The sequence below is a fragment of the Carassius carassius genome, chromosome 18, assembly GCF_963082965.1.
Source record: "Carassius carassius chromosome 18, fCarCar2.1, whole genome shotgun sequence".
Lineage (NCBI taxonomy): Eukaryota > Metazoa > Chordata > Actinopteri > Cypriniformes > Cyprinidae > Carassius > Carassius carassius.
Window position 1 is genome coordinate 2,567,501 of NC_081772.1, and position 24,260 is coordinate 2,591,760.

At 34.0% G+C, this 24,260-nt stretch overlaps 1 protein-coding gene across 5 annotated transcripts in view; it reads left to right on the plus strand.

The window, feature by feature from the left end:
- The first annotated feature begins 5,360 nt into the window (after nt 1-5,360).
- The window catches only part of LOC132092102 (kinesin-like protein KIF13B), a 29,161-nt gene continuing 10,261 nt past the window's right edge, over nt 5,361-24,260 (plus strand). For 3 of the 5 annotated variants that reach the window (XM_059498180.1, XM_059498183.1, XM_059498184.1), the window contains exons 1-25: nt 5,361-5,472; nt 5,561-5,676; nt 6,098-6,211; nt 6,671-6,764; nt 9,727-9,739; nt 9,951-10,011; nt 11,121-11,213; nt 11,672-11,852; nt 12,648-12,735; nt 12,833-12,967; nt 13,825-13,937; nt 14,431-14,542; nt 14,856-15,068; nt 15,181-15,291; nt 16,270-16,404; nt 16,603-16,733; nt 18,774-18,860; nt 19,031-19,197; nt 20,271-20,478; nt 20,562-20,724; nt 21,774-21,920; nt 23,166-23,315; nt 23,394-23,513; nt 23,589-23,756; nt 23,839-23,996. In XM_059498180.1, coding sequence (XP_059354163.1) covers nt 6,139-6,211; nt 6,671-6,764; nt 9,727-9,739; nt 9,951-10,011; nt 11,121-11,213; nt 11,672-11,852; nt 12,648-12,735; nt 12,833-12,967; nt 13,825-13,937; nt 14,431-14,542; nt 14,856-15,068; nt 15,181-15,291; nt 16,270-16,404; nt 16,603-16,733; nt 18,774-18,860; nt 19,031-19,197; nt 20,271-20,478; nt 20,562-20,724; nt 21,774-21,920; nt 23,166-23,315; nt 23,394-23,513; nt 23,589-23,756; nt 23,839-23,996 — 2,921 coding nt within the window. In that variant the 5' untranslated portion in view covers nt 5,361-5,472; nt 5,561-5,676; nt 6,098-6,138. The remainder of the gene's footprint in view (nt 5,473-5,560; nt 5,677-6,097; nt 6,212-6,670; nt 6,765-9,726; nt 9,740-9,950; nt 10,012-11,120; nt 11,214-11,671; nt 11,853-12,647; nt 12,736-12,832; nt 12,968-13,824; nt 13,938-14,430; nt 14,543-14,855; nt 15,069-15,180; nt 15,292-16,269; nt 16,405-16,602; nt 16,734-18,773; nt 18,861-19,030; nt 19,198-20,270; nt 20,479-20,561; nt 20,725-21,773; nt 21,921-23,165; nt 23,316-23,393; nt 23,514-23,588; nt 23,757-23,838; nt 23,997-24,260) is intronic. The other 2 variants (XM_059498181.1, XM_059498182.1) reach the window with 2 other exon arrangements.

Here is a 24,260-nt window from a genome sequence, read left to right on the forward strand (position 1 = left end):
CTATAGTTTTTCATGAAGCTTCAAACCCCCTCCATGCAAAAAATCTTCATTTATTTTAATTATTTTTTGTGTTGTTTTTGAATAAATGTTCCATAGAAATGTGCATATTGTAACATATTATCACTAACCAGTTGGGATTTCATGATGAACAAGATGTGTTTTAGTTTCCAAAGGGGGAAAAAAAAGAGAAAGAAAGAAAAAAATCTGGGTGTACAGGGAAAGGAGTTTTGCATATTTAATGTCAGAATGTCCTGTGTGTTCATGCTGGATGAATAAACTGTAGTTTACAAGCATGCTATTGGTTATAATGTAGGCTTTAGACAATGTTGAGAAAGATGAATATTTGTGTTTCGAAGCAGGCTCAAGGTTTCTCAGACCGTTGCTCACCGACCTGCAGAACCTGCTGTTATAATAAACAAAAACTAAAACTATTGAAATGGATTTTTAAAACTGAAATTAAATAGAAATATTAGATGACAACCTTCAACTAAACAAGAACCAGAAAAATTGTTTTGGCATCTAACTGAAATAAGTTTTAGTTAAAATACTAAAATAAAAATAAAACTGAAATAAAAATAAATGTATCTAGAAATATGTGTAGTAGAAACTACTAAAATTCAAAATAATAATATATAAATAATATGAAAATATCACTGTTTTTTAAATAGTGATAAATAAAAATATTAATGTTACATGAAAAATTCTAACTGAAGAATAATTAGAAATGTTACTTAAGTTAATATGCTAAAATTACTGACTAACTAAAATTAAATGAAAAGTATTTAGAAATATTAAAACGATCATAAAAATAACAAAGGAACATTACTAAAAATTAAGCAAATTAATGTAACTAGAAATATAAAAATAAAAACTACAGCTAACAAACTAATGTATCTAACGAAAACTAAAATAAAGCAGTTTTTGAAAATGAATATATAAAAAATATCAAATAAATATTAGATAAAGATTTAACTTAATGAAAATTAGAAATGTTACACCGGCAACTAAATAAAATAAGCATAACTTAAAATAATAAAATTACTAACTGACTAAAACTATAAATAAACTATTGGGAAATATAATTTTTTCAACAAATATATATGCACATTACTACATTAGAACAATACTCAAAATTAAACAAATAAAAATATACAAATAAACAGAAAAACTAAAATAATACTAAATTAACACTGTTTGGACATAAAAATATCTGTATAAAAATATAAATATTAGATAATAAACTTTTGAAATACCTTGGCATCAAAATTAAATAAGTTAAAATACTATCTGAAATAAAAAATAAAACTGAAATGAATTAAAAAAATCTGAAAATAAAAGCTAATTCAAAATTCTTTTTTATTATATTTCACAGTGATATAAGAAAATATACAGTATATATGAATACTCAATATTAAAACATGGTTAAAAAAACAAAACAACAACAAAAAAAAACACGGTTAATCGATCAGTGTCTACATGTGATTAAAAAAGAATCTCAGTGAGATCATCATCATCTCATGTCTTAATGAACACACTGAGGACCTGGAGACACTGTGAGAGGAACATTGTGAACACACTTTATCAGCAGAGCGTCCAGGAAGAGGCAGAGGTCAAAGCTTCTCAGACTGGAGATTAAACTACACCACAGCTTGAATTTTCCATTACGTTTCTCCATCCCAGTTTCCATGGCAACCGCTCTAGATATCCTAGTGGATGTCCACTGGGGATTTTGTATCATTGTAAAACCATTATGGAAAAATATTAGTTTGTAGAAAAAAGAAGAAACATTGTGTCAATCGATGCAAAAAATCTTAATGGTCCTAAAAATAGTCGAGTTAAAACTGTAGTTTTAGATTTTCGGGTGAAGGGCTTTTGTGAGATTTAAAAATGTCTCTAAGCTGCATTTATTTGATTTAAAATACAGTAAAAAATTGAAACATTATCGCAATTTAAAACAACTGTTTTCTATTTGAATATATGTTAAAATATAATTTATTCCTGTGATGTGCAGCTGTATTTTCAGCATCATTCCTCCAGTCTTCAGTGTCACATGATCTTCAGAAATCATTCTGATATACTGATTTACTGCTCAAGAAACATTTCTGATTATTATCAGTGTTGAAATCAGTTGTGCTGCTCAATATTTCTGTGTACACTGTGATACATTGTATGTTTCAGGATTCTTTGATGTACAGAACGTTCAAAAGAACAGCTTTTATTTGAAACATTCTAAATGTCTGCCAGCATGTTATCAAACCAATCAACTTCCAGTTTGACTATTGTGAAAAAAAAAAAAAACTTTTTAAAGAAATTTCTGGAGTGGTATATTTAATTAAATTAATATTCAGTTATTAGTAATATTACAGATGCCATTAATAAGTCAAATCCCACAATATGACAACTGCAAACAAAATAAATTAATTACATATGATTTTATTAATTGTATTCTGTTAATTTAATTAATATTTAATTATACTAAATTATTCTACATTAAATATGTCTTTTTTTAATAAGATAAAAGCCACAATATATACAAGATGAACTAGAAGAAATTCTAATAAAATAAAATTGTATTTTATTAATTAAAATAGTCAAATATTACTTATATTTTAATTTTGTTACAGATGTCTTAAAACAAAGCTCACAATATTTATCTGATGAAGAAAAAAAAATGTAATTAATGTTATTTTAACTTATTTTTTAATTTTAATAATTAAAAAAAAGTAATTAGTTAGACATTTTGTCATGTGCTTTCGTCGTTTTTATTATTATTTTATTTATTGTTTTGCTAGAACTTTTCTTTAGATATTTGTATTTTTTATTTTAAGTTTTCATTTTAAGTTTTAGTAATTTTGTTTTGTGCTTTTGACTTTTTTATTCATTTGATCTTTTTTATAGCTTTCATTTATTTTATTTTCATTTTTTTCCCCAACATTTCTAAAAAGCACTCGACCGGTTTTATTTATATTATGTATTATTTATATATTATCATTGTGTTTATTATTATTTTTAATTTATTTTTATTTTTCATTAAAATTTTAAGTTTTAGTAATTTTGTAATCTGCTTTTATCATTTTTAATAGTTTTAGCTTTTTATATATTTTATATTTCTATATAGCAATAATTTTACTGTTAATATATAATTATATTACAGATGTCTTTAATACAAACCCAAAATATCTAGCCAATTAACTAATTTTTTTGGTTATTATTCAATCATTTAGAAAATTGTAATTTTGAATAAAATTGTAATTGTATTTTATTATGTATTAAATATTCATATAAAAATTGCATATCATTTTATATATTACTGTGTATTATATTTTAGAGGTTTTTAATAAGACAAACCTACAATATCTAGCAGATGAACAGGAAAAAATCTATATTATTTTTAGTTAATTTAACATTTAATTATTAATTATATTATTATATTACATATGTCTTTAATAAGACAAACCCCACAATATTGAGCCGATGAACTACAACAAAAATAATAATAATAATAATAAAATAGCAATCTAAAATACACAAACACCTTTATGAAATTTTCTCATTCATGCACCTTCAAACGTCACATAAAAATAATATAGTCTAAGAATTGTGTAAGTTGGTGGTTTTTGGCACCTCTGTATTTCTCTGTTCTTCCAGCAGGTGGCAGCACAAGCCTGTGCTTCTCTATCCATGATGCACAGACAAGACAGAAGGAGGGAGAGTTTGATTTGTGTGAAAAGCAAATATTTACTTCAGGGAGACAAAACAACAACACACATCCTGAGCAATCCTTCAACTCCTGTGACACACACACACAGATGCTATTTCAATCATTATGTTTGAAATATATTTGAATTATTTGTATTTTTAAAACGAGCACTCCGTCTTTGGAAACCCATGCTGGGAGTTTGGATAATCTAGGACTGTAATTCAACAGAACCAAGCTATTTTTATCAGTATTTACAAGAAAACATGACTCACCTAAGCTTTAAATAAAATGTTCACAAAATATCATACTGTTTTAGTCCATAAGGTGTGATTCTCGGCTGTTTAAACCCTAGTAGAATTTGACTTTTACATTCTGTAGGTGTCATGTGTGTTATTTTCTGCTGTTCAAAAGTTTGGGAGCAGTAAGATTTATAATGTGTTTGAAAGAAGTCTCTGCTGCTCATCAAGACTGCATTCATTTGACCAGAAAAAAAAAAACCTGTTATATTGTGGAATAGTGATACCATTTACAATACTTTTTTTTTGTTTAAATATACTGTATAATTTAAATTTACTGTGTAATTTATTTCTGTGATGCACAGCTGTATTTTCAGCATCATTACTTCAGTCTTCAGTGTCACATGATCTTCATAAATCATTCTAATATGATTTACTATCAAAACAAATTTTTGAATGGCAGTGTATGTTGCATTCTGACTGATCCAGATGATCACAATAATAATAATATTGTTGAGCTACTGATTTCCAGTGCTGTGTGACTGACCTGTGCCCCAGAAGCAGCGACACACAGACACAAACAGACACACACACAGCAGACTTAATATTACTGTCACTGTAGCTGATTCAGCTCAAAACAACGGTAATCATATTTATGCGCGAACAGAACACGCTAATACAAGCAGCAGTGTCTCCAGAAACTGCACTGATTCATTCCTAGCTTTGTTGTTTTCGTGATTCTGATGTCTGTTCTTCTGCTGTGTGTCTGTGTGTGTCATTCTGCTCATGACAGACGCGCGCTGCTAGCGGTCGGGCGTGGCACTGCATTACAAATGTGTGGAAAAGAGTGGAGACGTGTTTCTAACATCTACAAAGATTGTTACGACAATCATAGGCCCTGGCCTACTTACAGAAGAAAAAAAAAATGCCTTATTTATAGTTTTATTTGTTTGTTTGTTTATGTTTATATTTATTATATTGTATCATATACATTAAATTATATTATTTAATTTGATATAATTATAGATGTATATGAAATATTTACATTAAGTAGTTTATGTAATGTCATTTTAATATATTGTATTTTTATCTATCTGACCTTTGTTTATACACACACACACACACACACACACACATATATATATTATATATATTATTTTATAATATATATATATATATATATATATATATTATTTTATTATTTTTTCTTAAACAACATACAGAAAAAAAATACAATATTTTACTCTTGAGTAACTTAATGATACTAAAAAAGTTTTATAAAAATTGAATTAAAAGTGTCACTTATTCCCACTTGTCCTGTAACAGCGAAAATGTAATAAAACAATGAATTATAATTCAGACCCACCGGATCTGACCAATTAAAATCAGCTCCGCGCCGACCGGCCCCGCCCACTCCAGCACTGGTTTGATTGACGGAGCGGCTCCACCTGCTCGTTCTGTGCACAGTCCGTCGATCCCGTATGTGCGTGATTCACCTGCTCAGACGCTCATGAAGATCCGCCGAAGTTTAACACGGTAAGATGGCGAGAGATCAGGCAGTGAAACAGGTCGATTTATCGCTGATTTCCCTTTAATGAACTCTTGTTTCATGTTTGTTCGGTAGGGTCGGTCTGAAAGTGTTTTATTCCCGTCTGGATGAGTCATTGTGTCTGTTCTGGACATTTAATCTGTAGCTATTGCACATGATCACTGCTGGAATGACACACTCTCTCTGAACAGGTACAACTATGTTCTATTACATTATAACTTAAAAGTGCTCGAGTTGCATTCATAAATCTGTCATCTGGAACTTTAAATTGTGAAACATTGTTACAGATCAAACAACTGAAAGAGTGATGATAACAATATTTAGTTAGGTCTTTATTGCCATTCATTGGAAATGTTGATATACGACGAAAGAGCAAGCAGCATTAAAAGAGATGCAACAATTTAACACTTTACATTAAAACATGCATTAAAAATAAGTAAGAGAGTAATAAAAACAAAAATCTTGCATGCAAGTCTATTTAAGTTGTATAGCCTATATTTAAAAGATACATTTTAAATATTCAGGGCTTTTAAAATTAGGTTATAATTTGTAGTTTTAAATAAATAAGATGCGTGTTTGTTTCATGGCTTTATTGCTCATACTTGGATGAAGTAGTAACTCAGGAACTGGTGAAACAGGTGCAGAAGATCTTCATGATGGATGAAAGTGCTGTGAATGTGTCGAATGTGAAAGTGGCGGTCCGGGTGCGACCCATGAACAGGAGAGGTGAGTGTGAACCGCAGCCATGTGACCGTCACATTGTGTGTTTAATGTTTAGAAACTTTGTGTTTGAGTCTGCAGACCTTATTTCTTTTATGATCCTCGTTTAGGAAAGCAAACCTTCCCCTTGTGTGGATCAGTGACTATTGAGAGTGTCAGGATGATGAAAATAAAAAAAATGTGGGGAACAAAATCTAGTTTAACTCTATCTTAAAATGCATAAAGTTTTGAATTTGCATTATTTTTTGAAAATGTTTATACTGTGTTCCACAAACACATACACTATATATATATATATATATATATATATATATATATATATATATATATATATATATATATATATATATATATATATAATACATTTTTAATAAAAAAAAAATCAGAATTATTGCACATAAAATGCTATTTGAGCAATGATGCAAACAACATTTTTGATAATCAATTTTTGATTGCGTTTTATAGAACGAGACTTAAAGACAAAATGTGTTGTGGACATGGAAGGAAACCAGACCATCCTGTACCCGGCCAGTGGAAACCTGGGAAAGGGCGACAGCAGGTAAACTGGGCTGTTTATGTGGGTGTGCTACTGTATTTGACTAACACTCAGTACAGAGATATTTGAATATGTAGAGTCATCTAATAAAATGCAAAAAATACATCTGTATAGTTGTCTTGACAAGCCTCAAACTGTTGGGGTAATAATCTGAAGAATGTTAGCGTTCCTGTGGCTCAGTGGTAGAGCATTGCATTAGCAGTGCAAGGTTGTGGGTTCAATTCCCAGTGAACACATGTTAGATAAAAACAATGTTAAGCTGAATGCACTGTAAGTCGCTTTGGATAAAAGTGTCTGTTAAATGCATAAATGTAAATGTAGTGCTGTTTGCCTTTGCAGTACAATGCTGGGGTGTTTGGAGTAGTTTCAAGTTGATGTTTAATGCTCACTAGGTGAAATCATAATGAGTCTGATCACTTTATAAAGTAGGAACGAAACAGAATCTCTGTATAGCAGATCCTGCATCTGACTGCCTGTTGTTCGACTCTCTCTCTCTCTCTCTCTCTCTCTCTCTCTCTCTCTCTCAAGCCGATATTTTCTTTCTTTCTCAACATTCCTCTTCTTCTTTGACCTTCAGTGTCCATAGAAACCAGTGAAGGTTCATTGAAAGGTCAAAGGTAACCCTGGATACTCCTGCTAAAAGCCCAAGAAACTAAATTACTCGTGTCTCATTGGGTCTTTTCAGGCAGCTTAGAAAACAAAGCTTCAGTCCTCTTGCCAAGCACCACATAACTTTACAAAAGATATCTGATTAAGTTCCTGAGAATACAACTACTGTAGGATGTTAAAAAGAAATCACTCTCAGTTTACAATAAAGACATCTTGAAGTTTGAAAGTTAAATGTGCCTTGTATATTCCATAGGAGCTGCTAAAACTATCTGAGTGGTTGCTGATATTCTTTTTTTAAGGTGATTGTCAGGTCGACATTATGTGGTTGGAAAAGTGTTTGTGGGTGGTTGCTAAGATTTTCCAAGTGTTAAGATGTTCCAGGCAGTTGCTAGAATTTTGCTATGCAGTTGACTGGTTTTTAGGGCATTGTGTGATTAAGGTGTTCTTGGCGATTGCTAGGGTGTTGCTAGTCAATTGCTAATGATCTGGGTGGCTTGAAGGGCATTATGTGGTTGTTACAGCATTTGTTTATTTTTATTTTAGATAGTTGATCAGGTGTTTTGCATGGTTAATGTGACATTATATGGTTGTCAGTGTTCTGGGTGGTTGCTGTGGTGTTTCTAAGCAGTTGCTAATGAAATTATACATGTAAGGTGCCATGTGACAACTTTCATATACATCAGACTGGTCGCACATTAAAAATTGGCATCTTTGATAATGCTGCATCTGCATTGGGAGTTATAAAGCTTTTCCCAGTGTTTGTTTATTTCTAGCATCATAGGAAAATCAATTGAGACATTGATTTACTGTACAATGGCCTGGTGTTTTGATCCATGCATATGTTACGTGCTGTAGTTCTTTACTCCTTTAACACAAAGAGGAGTTTGTTGGTTTTGCAGCAGAGCCTTCATCAGTCAGCAGTGTTTCATATCACTGATGACTGAAATCAGCTCTCCGTTTTGCGTTGGTCGTCTGTCAGCATGCACTAAACTGCACATGCATGTTCGATATATTAAAGACCAGCCGCTTGTCAGCTTGTGCTGGAGCATTTTATTTTTTTATTTTTTTTATTCATTCCTTCTCTTTGTCTTCTCTTCCGTTGCTTCTTCTGGTCTCTTTACAAAGGGTGTGTCTGTGCCTGTTTTCTCCACAAGCCCTTCCTGGAGATCTGGCTGTTTTCCAGGTGACCGTAAGCAGGAACCTGCTCAGTCGTATCCAGCTTTTCTCAGTTTCAGACCGCTGAGCCGTCTCTGCTGTAACTTGCAGCGGTTTGCAGTGTTGGCGTGCAAACAGGTTTTACAGGCTTATGCAAGAAAGTTTACTCAAATTCCATAATAATCCCTCGCAGCAAGTTTGTGTTTTCATTATGAAGCACAAGTAGAGACGGCACACTAATGCAGATTCTGTTTGTCATGTAAATGATATCGGGGTGGGTTTTAATGAAAGTTAAATATGAGAATGAAGGTGGTTCAAAGCAGATAGTTACATTGTGCAATTCTCGCCCACGGTTATTGACTGAAATGAGGCAAACACTTCTGGAATGTTCTTGAAATGCTTCAAGACTGTGTGTCCTCCTCCCATCATGCTCAGCGTGTGCCTTGGAAAATCAGGAAGTTTGTCCTGAAAATTGTTTGTCATAATAACTGTAGCTCACCTAGATTTCACCAAATGTTTCAGCTCATCTAGATTTCAGTTCCACAGCTGTAATACACACTGATGTCATTAGATTGCTGCAGGAAATATCATTGTGTGATTTGAACAAGTCTTTAATTATTAAACGTTGGTGCTTAAATCATGTCTTGATGAAAAGTTATCAGATGAACGATGTTCAGATTTCATGTAGATGGTAAAATGCGTGAAAATATACTGTATATAGTAATTGTATAAATGTGTCTACATGCAAAAATTAAAGGGGCGTTACCATTCAGAAGTTTGGGGTCTGTAAGATTTGATGTTTTTGAAATAAGTCTCTTCACCAAAGCTGCTTTCATTTGATCAAAAATACAGTAAAATCAGTAATACTGATTTAAAAATAAAATAACTGTTTTTTTAATAAATGACATTCATTCCTGATTGAAGCTGTATTTTCAGCATCATTCCTCCAGTCTTCAGTGTCACATGATCTTCAGAAATCAGTATAATATGCTGATCTGCTTCTCAAGAAACATTTGTTGAATATTTTTGTGGAAACCTCGATGCAAAGAGCAGCATTTCTTTGTGAAATGATAAATGATTTTACTGTCACTTTTGATCAGTTTAATGTATCCTTGTTGAATAAAAGTATTTGTTTCATATGTATGATGTAATATTAATGTGTTTTGTTGTTGTTTTTCCTTCTGTCCTTTTGTGAATGCAGGAGCAAACAAAAGGTGAGTTTTCGTTTGTCATTTCTGCTTTAAATTCATGTGAACAAATGTATTGCAATCACTTTATCATGAATAACGTATGGACAGGAACGTGTTTAATTGAACTGGATTTGTATGAAGTTAAAAGTCATGTTGAACATTTAGACGGCTTATTTCAAGCTTGTGGCATGCATCTGTTACACAGTCTTTAGACATTCGCGATGTCTTGTTTCAGGTTTTCGCGTATGATTATTGCTTCTGGTCTATGGATGAGGCAGAGGCGGCCAAATTTGCAGGTCTGTTGATATTCAAAATCATTCATTTTGCTATAATGACTAACCCTTTTGTTGAAACTATCACTAAGCCTCTGTAATGGGTTTATACTGCAGTGATCTGAATCATCAGGGAACATTTATGATGGCAATTGGAACTCTTTGTTCACTGCTTATTTTTCCTTGTGAACTTTTCTGAAGAAAAGACAAACCTGTAAAACTGCTTTACCAAGTCTACTGGTTATATGCGGTTTATCAGCGCTAAAGATTTGCTGAGAAGCTGAGCTCTATTAGCAGTTCCTGTGTTTGATGAAAATGTATTCACTTTCATGACATCTAAGATGTAGATGAGATGGTTTCATTCAGATTTTGAGAAATGTAGCATTGTATCACCTGCTCATCAATGATTGCTCTGCAGTGAATGGGTGCCGTCAGAACGAGAGTGCATCACAATAATCCACAGCACTCCACTCCATCAGTTAACATCTTGTGAAGTGAAAAGTGTAAGAAACAAATCCATCATTAAGATGTTTTTAACTTTTAAACCATTCCTTCTGGCCAAAATATAAGTCAATAATCCATAATAACGCTTCCTCCAGTTAAAAATTCATCCCCTGTTGTCCTCTAACTTCAAAATCCACCCAAGTATTTGTTTAGAGCTGTTTTGGCTTGTAAACGGTGCTTGATCTGTGCAGATTTCACTCCTGATTCAGATGAGATTACATTATTGTGGATTATTGACTCATATGTTGGCCAGAAGGAATGGTTTAAAGTTAAAAACATCTTAATGATGTATTTGTTTCTTACAAACACACAGCTTTTCACTTCACTAGATGTTAACTGATGGACTGGAGTGCTGTGGATTATTGTGATGTTTTTATCAGCTGTTAGGACTCTCATTCTGACGGCACCCATTCACTGCAGAGCATCCATTACTGAGCAGGTGATGCAATGCTAAATTTCTCCAAATCTGATGAAGAAATAAACTCATCTACATCTTGGAAGACCTGATTGTGGTTTAATTTTAATTTTTGCTCGAACTTTTCCTGTTATTTTCAGTTGATTTAGTAATGCTTGCCAGTTATTCTCATTTGCAGTATATATGTTTATATTGTGTAATGTTTGACTCATAGGTCAGGACGTGGTGTTTCAGTGTCTTGGAGAGAGTCTTTTGGACAGCGCTTTCCAAGGATACAATGCCTGTATATTTGCATATGGGCAAACAGGTAAAGTTAAATTTGCAGGAAAACTATCTATGCAAAAAAAATCTATTTTAATCTCCATGAAAGGTTTAAGCAGAACTACTTACTGTTTCATAGTACTTAACTCACTTCTGCTACTGGATATCTGCTTTCCTTATTGTAATGTAAATCACAGATGTTTTCATCAGTATATCAGACTACTTACCTGCATAAAATGTCAGTTGTCAGCTCTGTATCTCCAAATAATATGTCTTAGTAATATTTTGAATGCTAAGTTTTAAGTTTTAAGATTTCAGAACAAAAAGACAGGTGAAGCATGAGCTGAAGGTGGACATTTGTACAATTATTCGAAAATAAATTTTACTTAAAATTTAAATTTACGTTTGTTCAAAACGATTGCTAGGGATAATTTAGTAGTCGCTGGATATAAGTTGGGATCTGTCCCGAGCATCCCTACTAAATTCTCCACCCTTGGGCTGCAGGCTCTGGAAAGTCGTACACGATGATGGGAACGGCGGAGCAGCCGGGTCTGATCCCACGCCTGTGCAGTTCTCTGTTCCAGCGCACCGTACAGGTGCTAAGGGAGGGCGAGAGCTTCACCGTGGAGGTGTCCTACATGGAGATCTACAACGAGAAGGTGCGAGACCTTCTAGATCCCAAAGGGTGAGTCTGTAGAGAGACTAATTCCTGTTGTCCAATGAAAGCCCGTATTCCGGTTCTTTTTCTTCTGTCAGTGTTCTACCAATCCTGAAAACCTTCAAAATACTTAGATTTAAAGGGATACTCCACCCCAAAATTAAAGTTTTGTCATTGATCACTTACCCAGATGTCGTTCCAAACCCGTAAAAGCTTTGTTCGTCTTTGGAACACAATTAAAGATATTTTGGATGAAAACCGGGAGGCTTGTGACTGTCCCATTGACTGCCAAGTAACTTGCACTGTCAAGGTCCAGAAAAGTATGAAAAGCATCATCAGAATACTCCATCTGCCATCAGAGGTTCAGCCGTAACGTTATGTAGCAACGACAATACTTTTTGTAAATGAATAAAACAAAAATAACGACTTTATTCGATACATTTTTTCCCGTCACTCCAGAAAATCTAAGCAGAAGAGACTAATTGTTGAATAAAGTCATCATTTTTGTTTTATTCGCATACAAAAAGTAATGTCGTCATTTCATAACATTACGGCTGAACCTCTGATGGCAGATGGAGAATTCTGATGATGCTTTTCATACTTTTCTGGACCTTGACCGTGTAAGTTACTTGGCTGTCAATGTGACCATCACAAGCCTCCCGGTTTTCATCCAAAATATCTTAAATTGTGTTCTGAAGACGAACAAAGCTTTTACGGGTTTTGAACGACATGGGGGTAAGTGATCAATGATCAAATTTTCATTTTGGGGTGGAGTAACCCTTTAACTTTGTGCACTGCAAATATGGTTGATATTCCTCTCAGGAGCCGGCAGGCATTGAGGGTCCGGGAGCATAACGTGTTGGGGCCATATGTAGATGGTCTGTCCCGCCTCGCTGTGACCAGCTACAAGGTTCTTCCATCACCTTCATGAAGCTCTTTTGTGTCAAATGCTCGCAGTGCTGAAGCCGGATGATTGGGAATATCTTTGGTTTGGTTTGGTTTTTCAGGACATCGAGTCTCTGATGTCGGAGGGGAATAAATCCCGCACTGTGGCGGCGACGAACATGAACGAAGAGAGCAGCCGCTCGCACGCCGTCTTCAACATCATTCTGACGCACACGCTCCGAGACCTGAAGACAGGGGTGAGATGCAGACTGACCTCTTAAGTCTGAATAATCACTTTTAATCAAAGTGTGTCATTTTTACACTAAATGAAATTGAACATATAGCTAGATATTTATGTTTTCTAAAGACCGGGTAAATGTTTGCACCACTCACACTTTCTTCAGAAAAAAAAAAAAAATATATATATATATATATATACATTTTTATTATTATTTATTTTTGCAATTCATTTTGGTTTAACTAGCAATGTAGAAATTACACACTGCAGCTTTAAATAAGGGTTATATATTTGGTTCCAAATATATATCCAGCATCCAGTTTATCTTGATGGACCAATATAACTAAAAGTGAAATAAAAGTGGACAAGCTATAAATAAAAATGACCAAACTATCGAAAATGTACAAATAAAAACCTAATTAAAAATAAAAACTATACTGTAGTAGTATCTCAGTGAATAAAATTATGCTGCTTTAAAGTTGACATGAAATGTAAATGCATGTTACTAGTCTTATTGTAAACAATTCATCCATGCATTTTTGTTTTGTAAAAATTGTAATAAAAATACAAAATTGACTTCGGTAATCTTGATCACGTGCTCTTCCTGTGATTGTTCACATGATGTCTATGACAGATGTAAGTCTGTGCTGCTGTGAAGCCAGTTACATGTCTCCATTCCATTATGCAGTGCTCATTTTCACAATCCAATTTACAAATGATGATTAAAAAGTCCTTTCTTACCATTGTTTTTCTTGTTATTTGGAAACAGATGACAATAGTGAAGTAAATTTCGTTTCATGCTGACTTGCTAGAAAAGGCAGGTCAGTGGACTGTATTGTTGTCCTGGATTGAAGTGTATTGTTTGTGTGGTTTCAGACGAGTGGAGAGAAGGTGAGTAAACTCAGTCTGGTGGATCTGGCCGGAAGTGAGAGAGCTGATAAAACTGGAGCTGGAGGAGAAAGACTCAAAGAAGGAAGCAACATTAACAGGTCACACACACACACACACACACACACAGATGCACACGTTTGTTTGTTGTTTGCTGTTCCTAAATTACTTAATTTGTTTAATCGGCTGATATTTGGTCACTTTGACACTGTCATAGGCAGATAGTGTCAGATTTTTTTTTGTGTGTGTTTGAATTGTAAAGTAAGCGTTTATTTATTTATTTAATTGCATGGCTCGCTCATTTATTTATTTAAAATTTTAAACATTTGTTTTTACAAATAATTGTAAATAATAATATTTATTTGTGAATAAACTTTTTTTATTTAATTATTTTAATTATTGGAATAATAAACTGCTTTCTCAATAATTGTTTGTTTTTTTCTTATCCGTTTGTCTATAATTTCTTTCTAATAAATGTATTTTTATCAGTCATTCAATCATTTAATTGAATCAATGTTCTTATGTTATTGATTTATGTCTATGGTTTCACACAGACATGTTTAGGTGTAGTGTTGTGGATGTTTTTGTGCTCAGGTCCCTCACCACTCTTGGACTGGTGATCTCTGCTTTGGCGGAGCAGGGTGCAGGAAAAAACAAGAGTAAATTTGTTCCTTACAGAGACTCAGTGCTCACATGGTTACTGAAGGTGAAGATCAACTTCATTTGACTACTACAGACCTTTAAGAATTTTATAAATGCAGCCCAAAATATTAATTTCTCACTCCAACTAAGGTTATCCAGTGCCTGAGTACTGTTACTTTATCTGCATAAAGAAGTTTTTTTAAATGCATGAAAACCTTCCATATTGTCTGTGTTGCTGTCAGGATTCCAAAAACACCATAAAAGTCTTCTAAAACATTTTCATATAAAATTCCAAAAATCTGTGGGAAGGATGCCATTTCCTCAAAACTCTCTGATGTGATTTCCTCTTTTTTTTTTCTTTTTCTTTGTCACATCAGGACAGTTTAGGAGGAAACAGCCGCACAGCTATGGTTGCAGCGGTGAGTCCAGCGGCCGACAACTACGACGAGACTCTGTCCACGCTTCGGTACGCAGACCGGGCCAAAAGCATCGTTAATCACGCCGTGGTTAATGAAGATCCTAATGCCAGAATCATCAGAGAGCTGAGAGAGGAGGTGGAGAAACTCCGCAGCCAGCTCACCGAGGCTGAGGTACTGCACAAGAACACCTGACCGCTGTGTGTGTGTGACCTCTAGCAACAGTGTTCATCAGTGTGTGTGTGTGTGTGTGTGTGTGTGTGTGTGTGTGTGTGTGTGTGTGAAGTCAATGAAAGCTCCGGAGCTCAAAGAGAGACTGGAGGAGTCAGAGAAGCTGATCCAGGAGATGACCGTGAGCTGGGAGGAGAAACTCAGGAAGACTGAGGAGATCGCGCAGGTATAAAACACACACATGCTTTTATATGTGTGTGTGCCAGAATTTAAAAAAATATATAAATTGTTGCCTTTTTTTTGTGAATTCATATCTTTAATTAATTTTAATTCAAATTAAGTAAAAATTTTATTCATTAATGACATGATTATTTGCTCCATTCTCATTAATTTATTTATATATTTTTATTTAATACTTTTTAAAATTACTTTTTAATCCCTTCATATTTACATTTTCATATAAGATTAATTTGATTAATTGCCTGATATTTTGGCCATTTTTACACTGTGTTTTAGGTAGATTATGAAAAAATATATATTTTAATTTAAGTATTAATTTATTTTAAATATTTATTTAAATGATTTAATGGCTTTTTGACCATTTTTATTAACTTTTAATAGATTCTTTCTAATTATTTTTTGTCTCAAAATATTATATATGTATATATGAGTATATATGAGTACAACAAGGTTGATCCACAGAGGTATATATATATATATATATATATATATATTAGTAGCATATATAAGCAATAGTAGCATAACTATTTCTCTCACATTTTGTACCCTAAAAATACGTTTTCCATCAAAAAATATTTTTACATTTTCAGGCCCATTTTGTACTTTTTTTTACTTATTTGTTATTTTTTTGTATAGTTGTTTAATTGTACAAGAAAAAAAAATGTTGCAGGATTTACTTTTTCCTCAGAAATTGCTTGTAAATAAAAAAAAAAAGACTAAGTAACGCATTAAAATAAATATGAAAATTTTAAGAAAGACTAAATTATTTTTTGAAACTGTAAATGAAACAAAAAAATAGTGGAGAGCGTTTTACAAGAAAATACAATTTCAGTGTGTATTTGTTGATCTGTTTTTTGTAATTGTCAGCATATCACCACATGCAGGTTTTGTCAGGATCTTCTGCATAATAAGAGATTTTATTTGGTTGACATTCGTCTGAACTGAAGTGTGTTTGGCTCTTCAGGAGCGACAGAAGCAGCTGGAGAGTTTGGGAATTTCTCTGCAGTCGTCTGGGATCAGAGTCATTGATGATAAATGCTTCCTGGTCAACCTGAACGCAGACCCCGCCCTCAACGAGCTGCTCCTCTATTACTTAAAGGTACAGACACAGAATAATGAAGATCAGTGTTACGGACTCCGCTGGAATATGTTTTATGAAACGATTCATCTGCTTGCATGTAGAAATGGTTGATTGACTGTCAGCTGTAATATTTGTTTATTTGAAAGAGGCATGTTTTGGTGATGTTTGGTGTGGATGATGTGTTGTATTTTGATTGACGTGTGTGTTTATGTGCAGGAACACACTCGTGTGGGTTCTGCAGACTCTCAGGACATTCAGTTGTGTGGTCTTGCAATTCAACCGGAGCATTGTGTTATAGACATCAAACTAGAGACGGGAGTCACGCTCACCCCGAAGAGAAACGCTCGGTAATCTCTCTCTCTCTCACACACACACACGCACGCACACTCACACAAACACACACACACGTTTGTTTTTGTGAAAAGTGGGGACATCCCATAGGCGTAATGGTTTTTATACTGTACAAACTGTATATTCTATGGCCCTACACCAACCCTACACCTAACCCTAACCCTCACAGGAAACTTTGTGCATTTTTACTTTCTCAAAAAAACTCGTTCTGTATGATTTATAAGCGTTTTGAAAAATGGGGACATGGGTTATGTCCTCATAAGTCACCCTCTCCTTGTAATACCTGTGTCATACCCATGTCATTATACAGAGTTGTGTCCTGATATGTCACAAAAACAAGAGCACACACACACACACACAGAGAGAGACTGAGGCAAGTGGAGTAATACATGCAAAACTGTGAAATCTACACAAAACAATCTAAAATGATTTCTAAGAGTATTACTAAAACATTTATTTATTTAGTTGATTTCTGAAATTATTTAATTAAGCTGAACTTGAAATAACTATTAAAATATCTAAAACGACATAAAAATTTATAAAAACTGATATAGATATTTTAAAAATATATATATATTTTTAATATGTTCTTAAATTATATCTGTAATTTATTTATAAACTAATAAAAATGACAAAAGCGCACAACAAAATTACACAAATTAGATTTACTAAATGAAATGATAAAAATAAAAACTAAATGTTAAATTCAAAACAATTCTAAATATTAATTAAAACCATAATAGTGTCTCAATTATACTGAAGTAACACTTAATGTAAATTATGCTGAAATTTAAATATTTATTTATTTGCACTATTTAATCAATATATATTTGCACTAAATGTATTTTGCACTAGTAACAAAAGTTATTTGCACTGTGTTGCACTAATAATGCACCATTTGCATTATATACTCCGTTTATGTAATGTACTCAATTTGTTCACTATTTGCACAACAATGCATTATTTATGTGCACTAATTAATGTTATCTGCGCTAATGGTGCACCTTTTTTATGCAAAACCATTAGTGCACATTAATTATCAGTAAATAACAATCTAAAAAAATGTGATTTAATTGTATTTATTTATTCTAAATATTTATGTTTATATATTCATTATAAGTCAAATTAATATAAAAGTAGTATATTAGTCCCCAACTAAGCAAGCCAGAGGCGACAGCGGCAAGGAACCGAAACTCCATCGGTGACAGAATGGAGAAAAAACCCTTGGGAGAAACCAGGCTCAGTTGGGGGGCCAGTTCTCCTCTGACCAGACGAAACCAACAGTTCAATTCCAGGCTGCAGCAAAGTCAGATTGTGCAGAAGAATAATCTGTTTCCTGTGGTCTTGTCCTGGTGCTCCTCTGAGACAAGGTCTTTACAGGGGATCTGTATCTGGGGCTCTAGTTGTCCTGGTCTCCGCTGTCTTTCAGGGATGTAGAGGTCCTTTCTAGGTGCTGATCCACCATCTGGTCTGGATACGTACTGGATCCGGGTGACTGCAGTGACCCTCTGATCTGGATACAGACTGGATCTGGTGGCTACGGTGACCTCGGAACAAGAGAGAAACAGACAAATATTAGCGTAGATGCCATTCTTCTAATGATGTAGCAAGTACATAGGGTGTTATGGGAAGTGTTTCCGGTTCCGGTTTACCTAATTAATGCAGCCTAAAAATCCTTTAACGGATTTGGATAATGAAAGCATATTAGTGTGTTATGTGTAAGCCAGGTTAAAGAGATGGGTCTTTAATCTAGATTTAAACTGCAAGAGTGTGTCTGCCTCCCGAACAATGTTAGGTAGGTTATTCCAGAGTTTAGGCGCCAAATAGGAAAAGGATCTGACGCCCGCAGTTGATTTTGATATTCTAGGTATTATCAAATTGCCTGAGTTTTGAGAACGTAGCGGACGTAGAGGATTATAATGTAAAAGGAGCTCATTCAAATACTGAGGTGCTAAACCATTCAGGGCTTTATAAGTAATAAGCAAGATTTTACTTATATTTTACTTATGTGTGTATGTGTCGGTCTCTGTATGCAGCACATTTGTGAACGGCGCTGTGGTCTCGTCCCCCGTCCAGTTGCATCATGGGGATCGAATCCTCTGGGGAAACAACCACTTCTTCAGGTCAGTGCTGGGTTTAAATATTTCTCATTGGTTCGATGATTGATCACTGTGCTTGATTAAAATCTTAAAGACACCATCTAGTATGTGCTCTTCTCTAACGACCCCGGAAAAAGTGTGTGTGTGTGTGTGAGAGTGTGTAGTGACTGTACGGTTCTCTCTGTGTTTCTCAGGCTCAGCGTGTCGAATGCGTATCGTGTTGGTGTTGAGGATGAGGAGGGGTGTACGACGAAGGCTCTGGATGTGGATGTAGACCGTCTCAGTCACGCCTCCAGTGACAACAGCTTCAGTTTTGAGTCGGCCCAGACAGAAGTCATGATGAAAGCACTGGGAAACGACGGTAAGAGGCACAACAGACAGCCTGTTACTATCTGAACCTGTTTTAAAGGTGATTCTAGGCTGCTTTACGTTTTACAAACGACTAAAAAACACTTTAAGATCCAAGAGAATGTGAACGGTGCTACGTTTAAATTTTGTGGCAGTTGTACCGATATTCTTCTGTAATGTTATAGTTGCATTACATTTTTAATCACCATGCCTATTTTTGAGAGCATGTCTAAACAAAGATAACTATTAATATTTGTCATGTAGAATGAAAAATGCATTCTAAATGGATATAACAAAATGAGGATTTTTTTTCTTTTATTCTAGATTTTTTTTTTTTATCTAGAAAGACTTTTTAGAGAACATGTGTAAACAATAATAGCCCTCAATATATATTTTTAATTGAATTAAATCAAATGTACCTTAAAATGTGTATCAAAGAGTTTTTGGCTTTTTTTTTTTTTTTTTTCAATTTTATTAAATTTTTGTAAACAAAAAATCTGCTAGCATTTCTCATGTATCATGATTTTTTTTATTTTTTATTATTAAAAGGAACAACATCACACAAAATGTGAATTCAGGCTTTGAACAGATTTAGAATTAACAGATTTGAGAAATTCTTTATGGCATTTTTATTTTCTTCTTTATTCTAGTTTTTTCTTTTTTCTTTTATTTTAGAAATACTTTTTAGAGAGTCCATGTAAACATGATCTTTACTTAATGTCCTAATGAATTTTGCCATAAAAGAAAAATCTATAATTTTGACCCATACAGTGTTTGTTTTTTGTTTAAGACGGTCTTCCTCTGCATTTTGACCCACTTAATTTTTTAGTATCCAACTCTTTCATGCAAACCGTGTACATGGCTCAAGAGATATTATGTCACTGCACAAGAAGCGAAAGATAAAAAAAAGCTAAATAGATAAATTCATAAATATAAAAACCAAAACAACAAAAGCAATGTATAAAGAACAACAGCACTGGATGGGATCTTAATTCACAAAGGAAGACTAAGAATTATCCTAAGCTTAAAGCATAGTTTAGTTTTGAATAAGTGAGATGGGTGTGTGTGTGTGTGTGTGTGTCTCAGAGCCGCTGCAGTCGATGCTTTACTCTCTGGAGCGCAGGCATGAGGAGGAGAAGCGCTCGGCTCTGGAGCGACAGCGGCTGATATACGAGCAGGAGCTGCAGCAGCTGCGCAGACGTCTGTCCACAGAGCTGCAGACGCAGCAGCAGCAGCAGCTCAACACCAGCCTGGGGTCGTCTCCGAGCCCACTGCGCCAGTCCACTGACGAGAGGTGAGAGCCAGCCACACGCGCTATCTCATGTATGTGTGTTTGTGTGTGTACTCCATATCATGTTTCTGTGTTTCTATGTTCAGGGAAGCTTTGATGAATCAAAGTCTGCGCAAGCTGAAAGAGCAGATCGTGAAGGCCAATCTGCTGGTTCAGGAGGCTGGATTCATCGCTGAAGAGCTCAACAAGAAAACCGAATATAAAGTCACACTGCAGATCCCGGCTGCCAACCTCAACGCCAACCGCAAGGTCAGGAGAGATTGAATCATTATTGACTCTTGACCTATTCGTCCGGTTGTAACTGTTCAAACCGAATGGTTCATTTAAATGATTCAGTCAACAAGCAAGGCTTCGTAAATCATTCTTAGGAAACTGTGAACTAGATGACATATTTGTCACCGTCTGTAGAAAAAAAAAGAGCAATGATATATATATAAGTGCTATAACAAGTCTCAGTTAGCTTAACACAGAACACAAGGAAAGGGCTTTTAAATATAATAAGTAATAAAAAGAAAACCGATAGAATAGAAAAAGAATAGAGCAAGCTAGTGTTAGAGGTCTGTTTATATATATATATATATATATATATATAATTGTATAATAAAGAAAATAGATAGAATACAAAAAGATTAGAAAGTTAGTTATATATATATTTTTTTTTTCTTCAGCATGGTTGCATTAAAGTGATCAAAAGTGACATTAAAAACATTTATAATGTTACAAAAATGTGTGTAAAATAAATGCTGTTCATCTGAATTTTAGATTGTTTAAAGAATCCTGATCTCATGGTTTCCACAAAAATATGAAGCAGCACAACTAATATTCAGAAATGTTTCTTGAGCAGTAAATCAGTATATCAGAATGATTTCTGAAGATCATGTGACACTGAAGACTGGAGGAATGATGCTGAAAATACAGCTGCGCTTCACAGAAATAAATTACATTTTTAAATATATTCAAATAGAAAACAGTTATTATAAATTGTTATAATATTTCACAATATTACAGTTTTTACTGTATTTTTTATTAAATGAATGCACCCTTGTTGAGCAGAAGAAAACAACTTAAAAAAAATAAACAAATCGTACCAACCCCAAACATTAAACAATAGTCAATTTTTTTAAATTATCGTTCATTCTAAAATGTATTACATCAGCCAGAAATTGTTCTTTGTAAGTTTAGTCTGTAAACATGAGCAGTCAGAGGAGGTGATTTAAACATTAGAGTAGATCGAGAAAACAAACGTGAGTTTGGGTGAAGATGCTGATGCTGAAGAGACTGATGTTTCTGGAGCGCAGCGGGACACGGTTCTGAGCGAGCCGGCCGTGGAGGTCCGGAGGAAGGGCAAAGGGAAGCAGATCTGGTCCATAGAGAAGATGGAGAACCGGCTGGTGGACATGAGAGAGCTCTACCAGGAGTGGAAAGACTACGACGAGGACGATCCTGTATGTCAAATCACATTCATCACAATAACCATACTCTGTTTTTACACTAGCAGCAATAACTGCAGTGACAGTGCCATTATTGGAGCTATTAATGTAGCATTTATTATTGTTGTTGTTGTTATTATTATCTAATTAAAATTTTATTTGTTTTTATATTTGAATAATGTAATTATTTTTAACATTAGATTGTTCAATACAATCTAAATACAATCTAAATTTGAAATTGTAAGTTTTAGTTTTAATTAGAAATGTATCTCTCAAGTAATTCGAGGCCATAAAAACTAAAATTATAAATTGTATTACAAAATAATTATATTTAGGAAAAAATATAGAAGTCTCTTAATTAATATTAGGCTTTAAGTATACATTTTCTTATAAAACAAATTAAATTTAAGTACAAATATATAATTATATTTAACAAATATTTAAGTCTCTCAATTAATATGAGGCTAAATATACTTTGTATTATAAAATAATTACTAAACCATTACTAAACTCAACCATCCAGTGTAATTCATAATGGTTAAATATATTATTATAATTATAATATAATAATTATATATTATAATATAATAATAATTATATAAATAATTTTTTCTATCCAATTTGGTTAATATTATGTTATGTTTTAATGTAGGTAAGGTAATGTTAGGTATCTAAACATTAAATATCTAAATAATAGTTTAGAAATTATTTTAATTTGTGTGTGTGTGTTTGTGTGTGTTTGTTTGTGTGTGTGTGTTTGTTTTTGTGTGTGTGTGTGTGTGTGTATATATATATATATATATATATATATGTTTGTATATTCTGGCTTGAGCGAGTGTTTTGTCTGAAAAGCTAGAGATAAATAAAGAAAACTATTAAACTAAAAAAAAAAAAAAATTCTAAAAAATATTTTAGAAAATAAGCATTTAAATATAGATTATAAAGTAATTTTAATTTGAAAACAAATATTGTTTCATATTTAAACATAAATATATACATTTATAAGATATTGTATTTTACCTGCATGTCATGTGACATCAGAGAACTGTAAAAAGTGTAAATTTGTAGTTAAATATTTAAATCTTAGCTTAAATTCTCAGGGGGTTCACTTCAAGTAAATATTTTAGGCCAAAAATTTGGCTGACAAAAAAAGTTTGGGAGTCCCTTAAAGGGAACATAATGTACAATTAGTTTTTCCATGACCTTCATAAATGAAGTATGCGTAAAGGTGTTCATCTCATCCTCGTTGTCTGTTCTCAGGCCATGCGTTCGTACTTCAAGCGTGCCGATCCGTTCTTCGACGAGCAGGAGAACCACAGTCTGATCGGTGTGGCAAACGTCTTCCTGTCCTGTCTGCTGTATGACGTCAAGCTGCAGTACACGGTGCCCATCATCAACCAGAAGGGAGAGGTGTGCACACACAGATTGATTAGAATGAAAGGGTTTATTAACGAGTGACTGATTGCCATTGGTTCCGTGTGTCTTCAGGTGGCGGGTCGTCTTCACGTAGAAGTGGAGCGTCTGAGTGGAGACCTGGAAGAGCGTGAGACAGGAGGCTCTGAGAGCAGTCCAGACGGAGAGATGCAAGATCGCAAACTCACCTGCATGGTCAGATAAAACAGGACGTCTCCGAACAAACATGCAATAATTATGAACCGTAGTTGAGTGTTTTTTTATTTCCAGATCAAGGTGTTGCAGGCGACTGGATTGCCTCAGCACCTCTCAAACTTCGTTTTCTGTCAGTATCATTTCTGGGAGCAGCAGGAGCCGGTGTTTATCGCTCCAGAAGTGGGTCTGACGGCCCCCAGCAGCAGAGAGCCGCAGACTCTGGTGCTGTTTGACAAATGCAAGGTGAAAGCATTGCATTGGCACTCTCTCTTCTTGTTTTTACAGACCCTGTCTGTCATCACACGTCTCTTTTTTACATCTGTAGACTCTAGAAGTGACCGTGACTGAAGACTTTCTGGAGTTTCTGATGGACGGTGCATTGGCTGTTGAGGTTTATGGTCACAAACAGGCAAATCCACGCAGGAATCTGGCTCTCTGGGACCTGGGGGTGATTCAGGCAAAGACTCGCTCTCTCAGAGAGAGGTACACATGCATTTATTAGACCAGATGATTTGGGATGCATAATTAATAGTTATACTTGTATATAATATAATAAAGGAAGGTTTGTGACTCTTTGTCTTCGAACATGGTGTTTTGCATATGTAACTGGATTGACTGTTGATGCAAAACTATTAAAGATTTTTACAGCACTGATCTACTGCATAGGTATCAGCATATAAAATGTACACAATCGAAATATGAATTCATAGATACCAAACATGGTATAGGTGAGGCTACATTAACTCA